The sequence below is a fragment of the Microtus ochrogaster genome (genome assembly GCF_000317375.1).
Source record: "Microtus ochrogaster isolate Prairie Vole_2 chromosome 14 unlocalized genomic scaffold, MicOch1.0 chr14_random_1, whole genome shotgun sequence".
In the NCBI taxonomy this organism is placed as follows: Eukaryota; Metazoa; Chordata; class Mammalia; order Rodentia; family Cricetidae; genus Microtus; species Microtus ochrogaster.
In genome coordinates, this window is record NW_004949096.1 from 29237291 (window position 1) to 29256441 (window position 19151).

At 47.7% G+C, this 19151-nt stretch overlaps 1 protein-coding gene across 1 annotated transcript in view; it reads left to right on the forward strand.

The window, feature by feature from the left end:
- The window catches only part of Stard9 (StAR related lipid transfer domain containing 9), a gene marked incomplete at its 5' end in the record, with an annotated part of 52037 nt that overhangs the window by 18487 nt on the left and 14399 nt on the right, over nucleotides 1-19151 (forward strand). Inside the window, 7 exons of the mRNA XM_026787860.1 lie at nucleotides 1128-1179; nucleotides 1468-1605; nucleotides 2143-2228; nucleotides 2312-2415; nucleotides 6593-6783; nucleotides 7245-7719; nucleotides 8990-19117. Coding sequence (XP_026643661.1) covers nucleotides 1128-1179; nucleotides 1468-1605; nucleotides 2143-2228; nucleotides 2312-2415; nucleotides 6593-6783; nucleotides 7245-7719; nucleotides 8990-19117 — 11174 coding nt within the window. The remainder of the gene's footprint in view (nucleotides 1-1127; nucleotides 1180-1467; nucleotides 1606-2142; nucleotides 2229-2311; nucleotides 2416-6592; nucleotides 6784-7244; nucleotides 7720-8989; nucleotides 19118-19151) is intronic.

Genomic DNA, 19151 nt, shown 5'->3' on the forward strand with positions numbered 1-19151 from the left:
GTGAAATCTAGGACAGCCAGGGCTACACACAGAGAAACCTGTCTTGGAATACAAAACAAAACAGACAGACAGACAAACGGAAATAGTAATACCAGCATTTGGAGTGTTAAAGTATTAAATAAAGCCAAGCATAATTGTAAATGCTAGTGATCCCAGCCCTTGAGAGACTGAGGCGGGAAGGGGAGAGTTCAAGTCCAGCCCAAGATACACAGTGGTCACTGGCTCAAAAAGCAAGCAAAAACTGGGTGGTAGTGGTGCATGCCTTTAATTCCAGCACTTGGGAGGCAGAGGCAAGTGGATCTTTGTGAGTTTGAGGTCAGCCTGGTCTACAGAACGAGTTCCAGGACAGCTAGGACCACACAAAGAGATCCTATCTCAAAAAAAAAAAAACAACATTTTTTTAAAAACTAGCAAGCAAACAAAAAGATGTCTACAAAATGTTCAGCATAATACCTGGGACATAGCAAATGTCTACTTAAGAAATGGTGATGATGGGCCTTCAAGTTAGCATCTCTGCCCTAATAAAGTGTATGTTCTATAGTAGATTTTCCCTAGTCTTCTACTAATTCAGTGGTTTGCTTATATTAACACTGGTTGCCTGTGCTTTCTTCTACTCTCTTCCAGTTCCTTTTGACTCTAGAAGCATCTCCCCCTATTTGTGCTTTACCCTTCATAGAATTTGGCATCTGTTATGCTTCCTCAGCAAAGCAAGAAGGTAACAATTCATAAGTCTCATAGAAAGTCTCTGAGTCTCCTGGATCAAACACAGGCCACACTAACCTTAGCTGTTATGAGAATGAAGTATATGTCTGTCCCTTTTACTGGAGAATTTCTGACCAACAGCTGTATCTATTCCCTGACTTCAGAGTTTATCAGCACTTGATGGGCTTTGCACATAGTCAGTGCTGTGTACTCCTATAGTGTTACTGTTTCCCTCTGTCCTCCTGGATTGCAGAGCAAGTGGATGGAAGGCAGGACAGCCCAGACTGAAGTTGGGAATGGTTCTGACAATGCTGAGATGGGCATGGGAAGACCCCAATTCCACATGAGTGTGGACTGTGCTCTGAGGGCAGGGCTGAGTCTTTGTGTATTCTTTGTGACATGCCTTCTCTCTTTCCTCCCCACAGGAGGGGACAACAAAAATAGGAAGGATTGATTCAGACCAGGAACAGGACATAGGTAGGTAGTCTGACACATAGGCAGCATTTGTGCCTGAAAAGTTTACTACTGGTTTTGGAGAGAAAAGGAATCTCTGAAGCATTAAGGGTCTGCTTCTCTTTCTGCTGCTAGCTTTTGGGTCTGGAAGTTGGAAGGAGGAGGCTTATTTAGGGGGAGATGTTGAAAGTGGTTTCAGGTGGTGGGTATTCTTTCCTTGTCAGCTGTTGGGTTGGATCTTGCAAAAACTGGAAGAGTCATTCTCCTGAATGGCTAACCCACTCAGGTTACCCCTCCCCCACACCTCTTTAGTCCTTCAGGGCCAGTGGATTGAGAGGGACCACTGCACAATCACTAGCACTTGTGGGGTGGTCATTCTCCGGCCTACCCAAGGGGCACGCTGTACAGTCAATGGCCGAGAGGTCACTGCTTCCTGCCGTCTGACTCAAGGTAGGACTGTCTACCTCCCTGTGTATATCTGCATGAATGATGGACATCCTCAACCTCAGGACCCCACAGAGCTCAATAAAGCAAGCTTCAACCATGTGTTATTCAACCTCTGTACCGAGACCCGAAGACTTCTTAATACAATCCTCCTTCTAGGACCCAAGAGTAGAGAATGACTCGTGGAAATTTGTGCTTGTTTATCTGAGCCTTAGTTTCTCCATCTGAGATAATGGGAGCATAAGGCAGGATTGGATGAAGTCTGTTTGTTTGTTTGTTTTTTGAAGTTGTTCTTAGTGTGCTGTAAAGACTTGGTGTCATATCACTCTAGTACTAATCCATTCAAATCCTGTTCTCTGAAACTGAACTCATAGTCTGCCTCTTCATGAAGTTTCTCTGACTATGCTACCTGAAACTTGTCCTGCTGTTTATCTGATTGTAATTGCGAGATGTATAATTAATACATATCAACTTAGCAAAATTTATCTAACAGTATGTACTCAGAGCACAATCATGGACTGAACTCTTGTCTGTGTGTCAAAGGAGCTGTCATCACCCTGGGGAAAGCACAGAAGTTCCGATTTAACCACCCAGCTGAGGCTGCTTTGCTGCGGCACAACAGGCTTAAGGTAAGCCTGGCTGCGATTTCTGAGTGGCTGTTAGGGAAGCTTCTGCATGCTCCATTAGGCTCTTTGCTTTTTCCTTATCCCAGGTTGGAGAGGCTCTTGACAGCCGTTGCTCTTTGGAATGGTTGGACTTGGACGGAGATGTCACTGCCTCAAGACTGGGTCTCTGTCCTGTCCTTTGGAAGGAGAGGTGAGAATCTGCTGCTTGTACCAGTGGAGTCTCCTGGCTTTGCTTCTTAGTCCATAACGGAATGGAACCGGGAAGGGTTTGTTAACAACAAAGGTCTGATCACATCTGATCCTGATTGACTTGAACAAGTATTATGGCTTGAAAATGAAAGGTTTCCCGCAGGCTCCATCTTGTAGCATACCCTTTGAGGTTCTGGAACCTTCGGGAGGTAGAGTAAAGCTGGAGGAAGTAGGTTACTGGAGGTGCATTTTGGGGGGTGCATCGTTCTCCCCCATTCTCCTCTCTACCTTCCATTGTCCATGAGGTGAGCCGCTCTGCACCATCCCCCACAGTGATGCTCACGCCCCAAGCTGTGGAGGTGTGGGGCCTCTGAACTAGTGGGCTAAGATGAATCCTTTTCTCAAGCGTTTTCTCTCAAGTGTTTGCTACAGCAATGAAAAACTGACCATGAGTAGTCTGAAAATGCTGAACTGAATGCAGAGTTTGTAACTCAGGTAGCCATGGCCTTCATTTGCTTCCTGTTTGGTATTTCATCTCTCCTCTCTGAAAGACATGCATCTCCCCTGCCAACAAGATATAACTGTCAAGTGTTAGCAGACATCTTTGGTACTGCTCTAAACCTCACTTCCCCACAGTTCCCTTTAAATCCCGATGCATGAGCTCATACTACATACTTCTGTTAGTTTCCAGATTATATGGCTTCCTCTGGATTCTAAAAAATTAATCTCTTCTTTATTCTCTCATAACCAGCAATGCATAGCTGTGCACATGAGACAGCAGGGCCTACGAGGACAATAAGAAAGCATCTTGAGATTTTGTTCTTGCTCCTGCTTCACCTGCTTTGTGATAAACTTTAAACTTTTGAGTTAGTTTTATATGCAATTGACAGCAGCTGGTTTTCTAGTTCATTATCCTTCTTATACAGAATCTCCTTCTTGGGTTTGCCCCTGGAAGCTCTGTTGTTCTTTTTAGCTAGACTGACCTATACTGTCACCATCATATCTAACTGTAGGAAAGTTCAGCAGAGGACTTGGTACCAGTGAGATCACTAACAAGAACACCAAGCGCCTGTGAGTCAGGATTCACAGAAGGTTCTTCTGGTCAGGAACAGTCAATGGCAGATGAAGACAGTCTTGGGTCTGACACAATAGTGGGAGCTGTCGGACTGGGGTGGGGGTGAGCAGTGCACCCTCACAGAGTGCTCACAGGTTGAACTTTGCTACAGCAGAGGTTTAAGGGAGTGTGATCCTAGGTCTTGGGGTCCTGTGGAGTGAAGGGCAAGTTGGAAAAGCTGACAAAGATATCCAGGCCAAGAAGAATTAGGATCTAAGGCCAAAGTTCTTGTTTTCTCAGAGAGGATTTCCTGTTTTGTGGGGAAGCTATGAAGGAGACTTTGTTTTGGGTAAGGTTTCTGTTAGGAAGACAGAGTGAAGACCTGGTTTTTCTCAAAGTGCAGAGTTTATCGGGAAAAACACTGCAACATAAAGAGCTCCGGATACAGAAAAGGTGCATTGGAATTGGGCAAACAGACTGACACCTGGCCCTGCCACATAAAGGCTGTGTGATCTCAGGCCAGTCACTTAACTCTCTGACCCTGTTTCCTTACCTCTAAATTAAGAGTGTGTGGCCGGGCGATGGTGGCGCACGCCTTTAATCCCAGCACTCGGGAGGCAGAGGCAGGCGGATCTCTGTGAGTTCGAGACCAGCCTGGTCTACAAGAGCTAGTTCCAGGACAGGCTCCAAAACCACAGAGAAACCCTGTCTCGAAAAACCAAAAAAAAAAAAAAAAAAAAAAAAAAAAAAAAAAAGAGTGTGGCTATCCCCTTCCAGGGATCCTGTGATAAGGACCAAAGGATTTGAGTGGGCATACCCACATTCCCATGGCCCCAGTGACTGTGAGGCTCCAGGAAAGCTGCTTTCCTTTCTTCCTTGTCCTCTTGTCTCAGGTAGCTCACTGTCCTCCCCAGAGTGCTCTGTAGTCTCCTCCTACCTTTAAAATCTTTAGGATCCTCAGCTCCATGGGCACTGACATGATCTTTCATCAATACTCAGAAGGAAGATGCTCTCTATCCAAGGACAGTGAAGGAATTCAGAATCAAGCCCTTTCAGCACCAGCTTGAGGGCCTATAGGTTGTGCTGGGCCTATCCATCTACAGTAGCCAGTATCTGGTGCCAGCCCTTGTTAGGTGGTATGCCTCCCAAGCTAGTGATTGGACAAAGGGGCTAGGGGGTGGAACTGACAGAGGAAAATGCATGACCCATCTGGATTTGTGGGCAGTCTTTCCTTCTACTCTTACCTGGGCTTGGCTCCAGGGCTGCCCTCATCCTAGGCTGCTGTTCCTCGTTTATTCCTGGAGGAGCATTTCAGAGGGCCAGAGCTTTTTCTAAACTGGAGGGAAATGGCCATTTTCTCCTTGTAGTAGTTATCTGGACCAGGAAGGAATTTTGTCCTCCAAGATGTGCTCTTTGCATTTCTCATTTGGAGTTGGGGGGTAAGTTGTGACACTTACCTTTAAATGTCTAGATCCCAGAAGAAGCTCCCACTGCTGCTACAGTAATAGTAACCACTGCTAAATCCTGCTGCAGACTGTGAGGCCCTGAGATAGCAGAGGACAACTGCCAGGGAGAGAGAGGGTACAGCAGAGTCCTGGCAATAGGTGGTAACCAGGCAGTATCTAGGGGATGCTGGAGTTACCTAAGATGAAAGGCAACCATTGCTAGATATAGGTCCTTGACTGCCCAGTAATGAGAACTTGGTTTTGGTACCACATCTAGACATGTAGCGTAGTTATTTTCTTTTTTTACCTACCCAGGGAACTTGAAAAATGTGCTTAGCAGAGGCATCCTTCTGGCTGAGGCTGTGTGGCAGCTTGGGTAATTACACTGTCATCCTGCAGTCTTCCTTGCAGCCCCATGCAGAATTGCTGTAGCTGCTACTTCCCCAGAAGGAATGAGCGCTCTCCTACAAACAAGCAAGTGTAAATCTGAGAACTGGGGAAACACCCAGGGAAGAAAATTGAGTAACCCCAGGGGATTCAGAATATATGGATCCCTACTCTGCTTCTTGGATCTGATGTTCTATGGGTTTTAGCAGGGTTTATCTAGGCCTCGCTGATGGGTTTGTGTTTATAATTCAGCCATTACTGTGGCTCAGGTTTGGAGTTGTAATACAAACACACATATTACATATATATATATAAATATATGTACAAAATGTTTTGGGTTAACTGTTTTTCTTTCCAGTATTTCTGAAGTTATTTTTTCTGTATTTCCTGGGGGAAATTTTAGTAGAAACCCTTAATTCTTTCAGTTCTTTCATTTTTAAAGGTCAACGTGCTTCTGTGTGTGTGTATATGAATGTACACGTTTGGAGTATGTGTGTAGGCCTAAAGTTGACATCAACATTTCTCAATGGTTCCATTCTATTTATTAAGGCAGGGTCTCTCACTGACACCAAAGCTTGCCAATTCTAGACTAGTCAACTTGTACTGGGGAATCCTCTGCCTTCCAAGGGCTGGGATTCCAGATAGCTACCATGCCTGTTTGGCTTTTATATGTATTCTGGGATCCAAACCCTGATCCTCATATTCACATGACAAATGCTTTCTCCACTAAGCCATCTCCCCAGTCTGGACAGAGCTTCTTAATTTAGCTATCTTTTATTTTACTTATTTATTTTTGAGACAGGAAAACTAACTTCAAACTCATAATTCTCCTGCCTATGCAACCAGAATATTAGGGTTAAAGGCATGTGCCACCCCACACTTGGCTTTTTGTGCCTTTAACTCTTATGATTTCCTTATGAACTATGTGGTTGAACTTGCCTTTAATCCCAGCATTCAGGAGGCAGAGGCAGGTGGAACTCTGTGAGTTCAAGCCTAGCTTGCTCTATATAGTGAGTTCCCAGGCAGTTAGGGCTAAATAGGGTTACTCTCATAATTTCCTTATGAAAGTGAATTTGGGTTTCTGCTAAACCCACAATTCTAAGAACATGATAGTCTGATGACTCTTCTCTGTTCCTGTTCTATGACTTCATGAGTTGCCTATGACAACACACCTGTTTGTTCCAAGGCCAGATGTCTGAAGTTCTTTCTACCTTGTTGAATTCAGGAGTACGCTCAGAGGGACTTAAGTTTGAGTTTGATTTGCTTGGGTGACCCTGGACCTTTTGTCACAGGAAAGTGCTGGAAGAGGAGTGTGACAAGGACCAGCAGACATCAAGAAATGGCGAGATCTCCCACAAAGCCCAGACTGAGCAACAGCAATGTTACGTGGAGAATCTGAGGCAACAGGCTGTAGAAGGGCAGAGTAGCATTCAGAAGGACCCAGAATTGGACCAGATACATAACAGTCAGCAGATAAAAGACAGTAGGTGCCTTTGTCTAAGGTGTCTGCTTCGCCTGCCTCCTTCAGTTCCATGCTGCCAAGCTTCTGTATTCTGGCTTTTGTTGTCTTTGTGATAGAATGGAATCTTTTGTACTAGGTGTTCTCTCCTTCTTTTAGAGACCAGAGGCTCACACAAGGGGGTTGGAAATAAGCAAATGGACTGCTCTATGGCCCCTCAGAATGATGCACCTTCTGCTGAGTCCCTCCAGTGGCACGCTTGTCTGTGCATTTCCACCCGCCCCACTTGTCCACTGTTACATTGAGGCCTACACATCTTCCTTTCCTTCCCCTTCAGTAGGGAGGCCCTATAGCTCTCACTTGCCACACCACTCTATCAAATCCATTCCACTCCTCACAGCTCCTGCCATGGCTGGAGATGTCTGAGTCTAGGCAGCCATAGGCAGAAAGTGCTGACCTTCTCTCTGGGTGTTTTTGGTTCCCAGACCAGCAGTGGCTACTCAGAGACGAGACCTGGCTAGCCAGCTTACAGGAGGCACAGCAAGAAGACAACAGTGGAGAAGAGAAAGAACTTGAGGCCTTTGTGGCACCTGATGCTTGGCTTCCAACAGATCCTCAGACCCTACCATCCCCTCTGGTTCAAAGCCAGAAGAGGGTGCTGCAGCTGCAGCACTTGTGGACACGCACTCCTCGGGCTGCGGTGTGGAACATCAGGCAGAAGAAGGTCTCATTCCAGCTGGAGAGAATTATTAAGAAGCGGAGGCTGCTAGAGACCCAGAGAAGACTGGAGCAGCTCAGGGCACTCTTTTGGCTCCCAGATGATGGTGCCTCCAAGGCCCCAAGTTGGGTCTCCAGCTCTAACACCTCACGCTCAGGTTCTCAGCGTAGAAGCAGATGGACAACTTGCAGCTCTCTAAGCCTCCGAAAGCTCTGCAGCCAACGCCTGTCCCGGCTACACAGGTACCAGTGATGTGCACAGGAGCTGGAGTTAACCCAGCTGTCCAGGCAGTGTTCTTTATGTGTGAGGTGGAGAGGTGTTCGTTCCTCTGGTCCTTCAGGCTTCTCTCCTCTGTCTGCATCTTCTCACAGTCAGGCTGTTTCTTGGCCTTGCAGAGCCACTCTTGCCCCAGCTCACTTCTTCTTCTAAAGGAGCTCGCCTCATTTGCATGTATGTCTTAGACCTAGACTGTCCAGATGCAGCTTCTTCTCTGGCCTACCCCCACAGGCCTCCTTGATCTCACAGGCTGCCTCCTCCCTGAACTGACACATGACTCCCAGGCTCCTTTCTGGATCTGCCTCCTCTGCTCCTCACTCGCTGTCTGCTGTCACAGGGTGGGAAGCATATTATCTCCCAGATTTCCTGGAGTAGAGGCTCATGTCTTGCTCTGTGTATCCTTGGCCTTGCTCAGAAGATTACACAATGTCTGTCGCTGTTATGCTTGCTCGCCTTTTTGTTCTTTAAATAACTGGGCAGAAAAACCAATTTTTTATTATGGGAAAACTTTAAACGTGGACAAAGTTGCGAGACTTATGCAGCACCTATTTCCAGCAATTATAAAGATGTGCTACATTCGTTCCTAGTCCTGCCATCCTATCTTCCAAAGTATTTAAAGCAATGTCATGTAATTTCAACACCATTTCTTTAAGTATGTACCTCTAAAAATATATTCTGTCATACCTACCAAATCATATCTACCAAGATCAAGGTTGATAGCGTGATAGAATGTAAACCCGGGTCACACTCCATTTTCTCAAGATGCTTCAAATGTGAATTGGATTTTCAAATCAAGATCTAATTGGATTTGTATACTGCCACCTACTGTTAAGTTTTTGAAGTTCCTATAGTCATTCTTTCCTGTTTCTTATTAGTGTGCAGAGTGGATGAGTTCTGTAGATGGTACCACCTCTTAGATCTATCCGCTTGAGTCTTTATAGGATTACAATTGTTCCTGCTTTCCTCACATGGACAACTGCTTGAAATAGAATTCATTTAAACTTTTTCCTAAGATAAAGCAGTTGAGGGCGGGGGTTGAGTGACAGTATGCACCTGAGAATTCTGAACGCCAGAGTTCTGTTGTCAACAGTCTGCTTTTGTATGTATTGAGCAGAGGACTGTAGGACACGGTGAGTGGCATTGCCTGCTTTCCATCCTCTTTCAGAGCTATATCCCTTCTGTTGATAGTACGTAGGGGACATTACTTTTCTGAGATGGCTTTCCTTATTTCCACAGTGCTTTCATGAACTGGGATCCTTCTACCATGTCACCACCTGTTCCTGACCCAATTCACCAAATACCAGAAAAAACCCTATCAGCAGATTGCATTCCCAAGGCTACTGCTTACCCTCCAAGAACAGGTTGCCGGGGCAGGAACAGCCTCCACCCACCAGGCTGGAGGCGCTATCCTGCCAGGGGAGCCTCAACCAGGAAGGGAGTCTCTACCCAAGGCACCTGTCTCACTGTGAGCCATGAGTCTGTCAGTAGCCAGGAAATTGAGTCCTTGAGCAAGCAGTCCTGTCAGATGTCTTCCCAGGGCCTAGCAACTAAAAAGCTAAAGTCAAGAGATGGTTCAAGGACCCACACCCCTGCTGCACAGACCAGAAGGGCTAAGGGACTAGAAGCCGCTGGCAACACACAAACTGGATGGCAAAAAGAGCGGAGCTGTGGAACCTACAAGGCTCCCAAAGAAACCACTGCCCACTCTACTTATCTCAGTGGAGCCGAGCAAGCAGCTGGGCATGGGAAAGTAATTACGACTTTTCAGACAGAATCCAAACCAACACCTCCAAGCAAGGCATCAAAAAAACATCAGAGGGTGCTGGCAGCTAGGGCCAGAGATATTGCCAAAAAGTTCTCTCGTTCGCCTCATGGCAGTTCTTTAAAAAGACAACCTAGCACAGGGGATCCAGATGCGCTGGCCTTCTGCACAGATTCCAGACCTATAAGGGATTGTGTAAGAGAGAAGGACAATGATTTATCTGACAATGATAGCAGTTACTCAGTGGATTCTCTCTCTTATGTCTGTGCCAAAGTCCCAAAGGAGCGGCTGAAGCCAGAGGACCTTCAGGGAACATGGCATCTTCCAGCTCGAGAGAACTCTGAAAGTGACATTAGTCAAATATCTGAGGATTCACTTGTTGAGAAAGGGTACCACAGCCCCTCAGAAGACTCAGGGGATGAACATTCCACCATGAACCATGGGCATTCAAGGGCCAGAATTTCAGTCTCTGTGAGACACCTCCTGAAGCCCTCAGACAGTACCTTATGTGGTCAAGCACAAAGGAGCTTTTCCCTGGACAGCCTGACTGATGCTGAAGAACTGGGAGAAGATAGGCAAGAGGAACCTTTCCTTGGTTCTTCTGATGAGATGCCTACAGAGACTTTTTGGCACCTGCACAAGGCCGCCCTACCTGCAGTAGACCAGGAGGCAACATGCACGCCTAGCCCTATCAAGCACAGAACAGGAGTCAGGCCTAATGCCTTCCTGACAAAGAGCAATTCATTTTACCTTGATCCTGAGTTCCAGCCCCACTGTGAGCAGCCTGAGTCAGAAATGGAGGCAAGCTATTCTGAACAAGCCAACTCTCTCCAAGGCATGCAGCTTACAAGAGAGAGCCCCCTGGTATCTGTGGATTCCTGGTTCTCTTGTGACTCTAAGGTCAATCCCAGCAGCCCCTCAGCGACTGTGCATTCTTTATGTCCAAGTCCTGATGTACATGAAATTCAGCCCCGTGATGAGATGCCTAGACACAGGCTAAATATGGAAGAAGTAAAGCCACCAGGTACAGTCCTGTCACCTAGCTACAAACTGCCCCAAGGCAGTACTAAGCCACCCTGTAGTTCAGGTTTGTACATAACCTCTGCTTCTGATATATCCAAGCCCTCAGTTTGTGGAAGTCAAAGGTTCCTTCAGCCAGGAGCTGATGGTGTCTTCCGGGACAAAGAAATTCCTGACCTGACCTACCATGGCATCTCTGAAGAGTCACACAATTCTGACACGTCAAGTGTGCTGGCTCCCTCTGCCACCTCACTGGCTCATGAAGGTAGTATTCATGAGAAGAACTGGGCTTCCCTTCAGCAGAAGTATCTCCTTGAACTCTCTACTAATTCTGTTTTGGAAGCTGTGGGAGAGCCCAGGCCAGCTTTCTCCTGCCTAGAGGAAGAGTCCAGCTCCCTAGCTGAAGCTTCTGATAAAGTAGATACTCAGTTGCCAGTTGACCCTGGGGCATCTAAAAATTTAGGTTTCAGCTACTTTCCAGTCCACATATCAAAAGTCAGACACTTAAGAGCAGAGAAAGAGCATGACAGTTTGAGTTACAACTTAGAAAGTTCTGGTCTCTTGAGTGCCATCGAGAACGGGAGTTACAACTTAGAAAGTTCTGATCTCTTGAGTGCCATCGAGAACGGGAGTTACAATGGGGCATACTCGGCAGACCTAGAATCACTGACTTCTGGATCTATAAATGCACAGACCTGTATAGCAGGAAATAAGACACCAAATTATATGACAGAAGCATGGGAAGTCAAACAGACCAGCTTGGGAGGGTGCCTTCAGGGTAGTAGGAACCCTGGGCTGATAACTTCCTCTGGGCAGTATTTCTTCCAGAAGAAGGCTTTTCACAATCGTGATATCTTACCTACCAAAGCAGACCACTGCCCCCAAGATGGGACTCTTCTCGAAAAAAGCACTGTTGTTCAGCCAAGACTAAGTCACAAGAGCTGTCAGCAGCCACTGCTGGAGGAGAAGGCAGATTCTCAGCAGCATGCCAAGGAAGCAGATGGAACACATACAGATGCTTCTTGTGCTTTCCCATCAGGTCCAGAGCTCTTCCTGCACTCTGCTCCCTGGAGTCCTTTCCCATCTTCTCTACAGCCACCTTCCTTGGAAACATTTTATGTAACCAAAAGCAGGGATGCCCTGACAGAAACTGCCTTAGAGATTCCAGCCTGCAGGGAAGCCTGGGTGCCATCCCCACCCCCCAGGGAAGCCTGGGGCTTTGGTCATAGCTATTGGGTCCTCCAGAAAGCTAACTGGAGGAATAACTTACCCAAGTTGTCACAAGGCCAGAATTCTAAGACTGACGCGTCTCAGCAGGTGACAAGGAGGCCAACTCATCTGAAGACGGAAGTCACTGAAGAACTGGAGCAATGCTCTAGAAATACGGGAAAGGAAGGAAACCACCATTCTGCTTACTGTTTTTTTGCTCAGAACAGACATCATCTCCCTTCTACCAGCCTCAAAGTTTGTGAATGTGGAAATCAACTTGGAATTTTAAATAAAAAGTACAGCTTCTCAGTCGATGAGGAAGGAGGAGGGGCCTCTGCCTGGCATCACTGCAGTGTCACCTTTGACGGCTCTGAGTCAAAGACTTTGCTCTTCATCTGTGATTCCCAGGCAAGTGGGGAAGAACAGAGCCCACTCCCACCACAGATCCAGGCCTGTGCTGTTCACAGCCAGTCTTCATCTGGAGCCAGGTCTGACTTCATTGGTAAGATCACCAATTTAGACCTGGAGAAGGTCCTACCTGAGGAAACTGCTCTTCCTTTGACGTCCAGATCGCTGCACAGTCGAGTGAGCAGCCCGGAGATCATGACAGGAGGTGGGAGGCCACCTCACAGGTGGGAAGGGAGGAATGAAACAGTGCTTCCCAGGGAGGTGATTTCCAAAGACATCCAAGAAGAGTTTAGTCTTCCAGGAACCCAGTACACCTGTGAAAGGTGTCATCTAACCATGTGCTCTCAGGAAAGAAAACCTAGAGAATGCAAGGCTCATAGGCCATCCCAAGAAATAAAGTCCAAAGAAGAACCTTTGGGAGAGAGACAGAATAAGAGAGTTAACAGTGCCGATGAAATGGCTAGGCTGATCAGGAGTGTAATGCAGCTGGAAACTGACATCTTAGAAATTGAATCCAAGCAGAAGCAGCAGCTTCATGTTTCTCAAATGCCAAGTACAGAGTTTATGCTCCAGGACCGCCAGGACCAGGAGAGGGCTGACCATGGTCTGATGCCAGGAAGTTCTGGAAAACATCCATTCTTTGAGAGTCAGCCATCTTTTCCAATACAGATTGAGGATGGTATCTTTGGAGACAGTGAAGCTAGGGAAATGGAGGGTAACAATGCTATCAGTAATAATGCCCAGGTTCAGAAAAGCATAGGAAGCCCCTTTAGGTCAAGGGGACATGCACAAAAGGGAAAGTCTGAGAGTGAACACTCACACCCACCACCTGGAGTAGATGGGCATGCAAGGGACATGTGTGATTCTTTGGAGAAGGACATAGCTCTCAGAGAGCCTAGCAGCATTTCAAAGAGAATGAACGTGTTAGCCAGTGCTCTGCCATTGCAGCCCATTGTAGAGAGCTCTCCTGAGAAGGATGACGAGCTGCTAAAAGCATCATCAGACTTCCAAGACCGGGCTTGGACCTTGGAAAGTTTCAAGGAACCAGAGACTATGGGAAGTGTTCAGGAAAGCCAAACTGTTGAACTCCCAAGTGATTCAGAGTTGGAGGATGCAAAAGCTCACAGGAGAGTTGAAGAACTGGCCATGGAAAAGGGAGGGGAGCTGCAAGAGACTTTGGTCTCACTGACCCAAAAACTTCCAACTCCAAGCCAGGATTGTAAGGGTACATTTTTCAGCCAGGAAACTGTCTCCCCGTTCCATAATCAGAAAGGCTTCTCTGCAACTCTTCCTGATAGAGAACTGAGTGGTACCCAACCCTTGGATTTTCCAAGCTTACCAAGAAGCTGTTTACATGCCTCTGATACTAAAGGCATCTCTTCAGTTGAGTACATGTTAGAGCCTACAATGTTGAAAATTAATAGAAGTTCCTTGGCAACTGGAGTAGGGCATCAGGATTACAGTGGAGGAGCCAGAAGCAGTAGCCCACAGGGAAGTGGTATAGGGGATGCTTCAGCTGCACACACTGCCTGGTGTGAATCTGTGACGCCCACAGTCATGAGAGCTAATGATCAGTCACTTATACCAGAGAGCATTCTACTAGAGACAGAGGACTGGATAACAGGAAGCACTAGCTCCCAAGAAGACCAGAGAGGGGACTTCAGAGTCACTTCAACAGGCTTGACTATCCAGGAAGATTTGGGTTCTGAATCTGAGGCAACTGTACAAAAAGAAATAAACAGTTCCTTGGACAGCGTCTCAAGGCAGGCTGAAAAGAGGGTCAGTTTCCTCCTACTGGAAGATAGTGACCAGGGTGAGGAGGAAAGGCAGACGGAAGAGAAGTCCGATCAGCAGTCTGCTAGCTCAACATCCTTGTCTCTACCGAGGGTGCTGGATCCAGAGCCTCTGCTGCTACCTGACTCCTCTATACATGCATCCATATGTCTGGCTATCTTGGCAGAGATCAGACAGGCAAAAGCACAGAGGAAGCAGCTTAATGACTTTGTGACTGAGGAGACAGTCCTTCCTTATGAGACTTCACAAGAAGGGTGTTTTTCTGAGGCTGCTGCTAGACCTCTGGAGCAAATGGTTAAGTTAGGGTGGGGAAGCACCAGGAATGGAAATGAAGCCCAAGGACTGCATATGGCATCTCCAGCTGCTGTGTCTGCAGACCTCTTGGATGCTGAGAAGGAAGTGCAAGCTGTGCCTCCCAGTGCAGGGAACTTTCAGCATCTGCCCAGCCCTGAAACTGACAGAGGACCAGGGCATCTTTTGCTGGCTTCCTCTCACATAATCCCAGGTCTAGAAAAAAGACATTGTACTAGAGAGTCAAGACAGTTTTGTGGAGCAAGTGGATGGTCTGAGTCTTCTGAAGTCATAGAGACAAAGAAAGAAACATCCAGAACACTGTCTTTTGTTGATCCTTCGGCCTCAGACAGGCTTCTTTCTATATCAGCTGTAGAGCAGGACGGGAGAGTGGGATCAGAGAAAGTGTCTGTCTTACCTTTTCAAACTTCTTGTGATGATCCTGGCAGGATTCTGCATGGGCAAAGTCAGTTAGCTGCATGGGAAACTGCAGAGGGCATATCCTTTGGTAGTCAGGACAGCATCCCAGAGTATCAGGAACCTAGACGTCTAGATTGTACATGTGGAGGAGGCTCAGTTAAAATCTTAGTGACCACACAGGAAGGAAAAGCAGTCCATTATGAATGTCAGTCTGTGATCTGTCATGTTGATAATTCTGCAGGCCTTTTAGGGCCCAAGAAAGACCATGTCCAGTGCTCAGATGCTTCTACTGACTTAGAAGAAATTAAGGCAAGTCCAATGCCATGTGCTGTTCAACCAGGGGCTCCTAAAAAGGCTGAAGCAGAAGCTCACATGTATCATCCTGTCCAGTGGAGAAATGTTGACTCTGACCTGGCAGAAGCCCATGAAGCTAACAACAAGAATCCAAGGTCAACTCCACTTGTAGGTCAGATCCCTAGCCTGCATCTTAGTGGAGTTAGAAAAGAGGCGCCATGTCTGTGCCCAAAAGAGTGCCTTGTCTTAGAGGGGAGAACTAAAGGCAGCAGGCCACTTGACTCATCTTATGAGGAGGAAGAGAACAGAATGATTTCTCAACTAAGTGGTTCTCAACCTACTGCTGTTCATGCCTGCTGCTCCCATGCTTCCACTCTGCCGTGTTATAGAGACGGTATCCTTAGGAAAGGAACTCCTCAGGCTGCTCCACATCCTGTCCACTCACCTTCCATAGTTCCATATAGGGACTGTGAAGTGGACAGAACAGTAGAGAGATTTCCCAAGCATGAGCATGTTAATGTAGAACCTGGGTCTGTAGACAACAGCGTCCCCAACCCATCCACTGCAGCTGCTGTCTCCTCTCCAGCTCAACGCCGCTATTCCCTATCCACCTCAGAAGTGAAGGCAAATGGCCTCACCCATGTAGCTGCTGGTGGAAGGTCAGTTGAAGGTTCTGAGGAAAACATTTCAGGGAAGACCAGCATTGCCCCTAAGGATGTTTATACAACCAATCCTGCAGGAACACACTCTGAGCCACTGAGGACTTGGAAGGATAACTCTGTAGGGGAGAATGCACAGGCCCCTCAAACCAAGCCAGAACCTCCTGTAGTGACTCAGGGACCACATACCCTAAATTTAAATGAAGGATCTGTTGATGGTACACTGGTAATAGCAGCTCAGTATGGACATTTAGAAAATACTACCAGACACTGCTCAGGAAAGACACAACCTTCCACTGAGGTCAGGGGTCACAGTTGCGTGGGTCCTCAAGCCAATTTTATAGACAGATTAAAACACACCTGCCATCCTCAAATTGAGACTTCGTGGGAGGAAGAAGAGCAACAAAGAGAGCAAGCTTCAGGAGGTGGCAAAGACCATGCCCAGGTCAGAAATCTAATATCTTCAAATGAAGGTGGCTTTGATGGCTGTCATACTAGAGATAGTGAAAGAGAGGAGATAGTTGTAACCAAGTCTCCTGTGTCCCAGACTTTGTTTTCAGACCTTGCAGGCTCAGCTTCTCTGCCCTTGGGGCAAACTGAAACATCACAGTCTGCTGCCCCGACTCCTGGTCAACTCTACTCTAGAAGGGAACAGCTGGCTCTCCGCCCCAGGCACACAGTCCCTGTGATTGCAGTCTTCTCTGGCACTAAGCATTCCAGGTACTCCCCTAGACCTCAGTTCTCTGTGATCAGCTCATCTCGATCTCTTCAAGAATTAAATTTGAGTGTGGAGTCTCCTTCCCTGACAAATGAGGATGCACAGGGGCCAAAGAGATTGTGGAGCCCCCTTCTCAGGGGCCATTCCTTAGAAAATCCATTGCCAACATCTCCAAAGACTCAGGGTTGCAATCAGAAAGCTTCTTGTAACTTGAACAATAGCCCCACTGAACACGAGCCCCTGAAACCTGTCATTCCTCCTTATCCAACATCATCTACTGTGTCATGTATGCCAACCCCTGATTTCATGACTAACTGGATGCCTGGTACTTTGGAACAGGCCCATCAAGGAAAGACAGATAAACTGAGTGTCCAGGGTATGCCAGAGAACTGGCACTCTCAGGTGGACAAAGAAGTACTGCACTCTGGTTCTAGTGACATAAAAAATTCCTATGTCCTGCCCTGGTGTCCACAGGGACCTGTGCATATTGGCTGGAAGCAATATGTGTTTGGAAGTGCAGTTGATGACTCTTGTAGCCAGAAACCCCAATGCCTAATACCATCAAATATGGCTCAGTGTTCCAGCATGGATAATGCCCTGGACGACAAGAGATCCCCATTTCATTCCCATATAAGGACTGACGCCAAAACTGGGGATCAGTCAAACATGCACAACAATATTGAGAATAACCAAAGTTCAAAGGAAGACTGGGAAATAGGGAGTTCCTCATTTGCCATGGAAAAGCCCCATATCTTGACTAGATCTGAAGGAGTTGCCTCAGCTTGGGATCCAGACACGAGACCTCCATTTGAGGGCTCTTCTGAGAGGAGAGGCTGTCTGAAGAGTGAGTGGCCTCTGGCTGGAGGGAGTGCCACAGCTGCAGTAGATAAGATCATACTGCTTTGCCCATCTGAGACGGGCTGTGCTGTGGGGCAGGCCAGGATGAATACCTTTGAGCAGGGAACACAGACCCTAGGCAGCAGGCTCCACTGGAGTTGCACCGATATCTCTGCTCAGTCTGATGCCAGGACAATGTCAGACTCTGAACTGGCCTCCTGGACCAGCATGCACAACCTTTCTCTCCACCTCTCACAGCTTCTGCACAGCACTTCCGAGCTGCTTGGGAGCCTCTCTCAGCCAAATGTAGTCCCAAAGGAGCAGAACATCAAGAGTGACTCCCCAGATGAGGCCCCACAGGCCCTCATGATGGATGGTTCTACTCAGACCACTGTTGATGAGGGTATCCAGACAGACCTGGCCTTACCTCCTCTGCACTTCCAGGCCCAAGATGTCAAGCCTCAGGAAGTCAGTGTGATCCTTGAAGTGATGGACTCAGGTATCACCACCATGGTTCAAGAAAAGGGAGATGTCCCAGAAGTGTTTGAGAAGAAAGGGGCAGAGGAAACAGAATCCCCAGATCCCCATGAAGGAAGTACCCACCATAAGCTACAGAGCCCTCCTGTGGCCTTATCACACTTGAAGTTTCAGAAAGCCCATCTTGGGCAGAACCTTCCTTTTGTGAGCCCCCCAGCTTCTGCTGATGTTTCCTCACCTGCCAGTCTGCAGCCAGAGGAATCTTCCATGGTGGTCAACAGTTCCAGCATCTCCCATCACTCAGGGCTCTTAGTTGGTACTTCAGAGTTCACCCAGGAGCCTAGTACCCAGAAGAACATGGGCCCCTCGAGTGCCGTGCTGGTGGACAGGGCTTCCTCTCCAATCCTTACATTTAGTGCCAGCACCCAGGAGTTGAGCAACCCCTTAGCCTGTGTGACTCTATCAGCTCCCTCAGCTCATCCTCTGGAAGACTTCCAGGAGATTAACGTCAGCCCTGACCTTGCTGTTGGTAACTCAAGACCTTCAATGGATAATTCTCAAGCCACTAATGAGTCTGGTGTCTCTTGGAGAGTTAGGTCTCCGGATGGAGAAGGCAAGAGCCCCTTAGAAAAGTGTCCTGAGAAATTAGTTCTTGATTCTAGCCCCCCATGCTGCCCACAGCAGAACTCTAGTCTCCAAGTTAGTGTCTTAGGGCAGGCCCTTCAGCAGCTTCAGCCCACGAGCAGCACTGGAGACCCAAGCAGACTGCCATCTCCTCCTCCAAGACACAGGAGCCTGAAATTAGATGACTGCTTTGTGCCTGAGAAGGTGGCTTCCATGGAGCATGGTCCACAGGACAGCAGGAGGCCAAGTCAGTGGCAGGGCAGGATAGCAAATGGGGATGAGAGCTCAGTGTCTATAGTGGAGCCACAGCCCAGCCTGAATCTATCTTCTTCATGGAGAGGTCTTCAGCCCCTGAGCCCTTGTCCCATCTCTGATGCTACAGGGCTTCAAAGGCCTACTGTAGAGTCACTTCAGGCCTGCCAACCTGTGGGGCTGCTCTGCCCTGGTTCACATGTGTGTGTGGCCTCTGATCTCCAGCATCACAGCCTGAGGGACCTCCCAGTTCATAACAAGTTTGATAGCTGGTATAGAGTTCAGGATAAATCTTGTGGAGGGCTGCATGTCAGTGAGAATCTAGGGGTCAGGTGTGATTCCAGTTCTGCAGACCAAACACAAAGGCCCCTGCAACCTCCTGACGACTACAGCCAGGATCCTGAGTGCCTCCGACTGGAGCACATCCCTTTGCAAGTTGGGGTCCAGAAACCCTCATTCAGTGTGGAACTCACAGAAGCAAAGCTGCACCGTGGCTTTGGGGAGACAGATGCCCTGCTGAAGGTGCTGCAGAGTGGGACAGGGGAGGTGCTTACTCCTCAAAAACCTGCTGTGTCCTCTTGGGAGAAGCCCTACACCAGGTAAGGGTCCTGGACCTGGAGGGTGAGGGTGGGC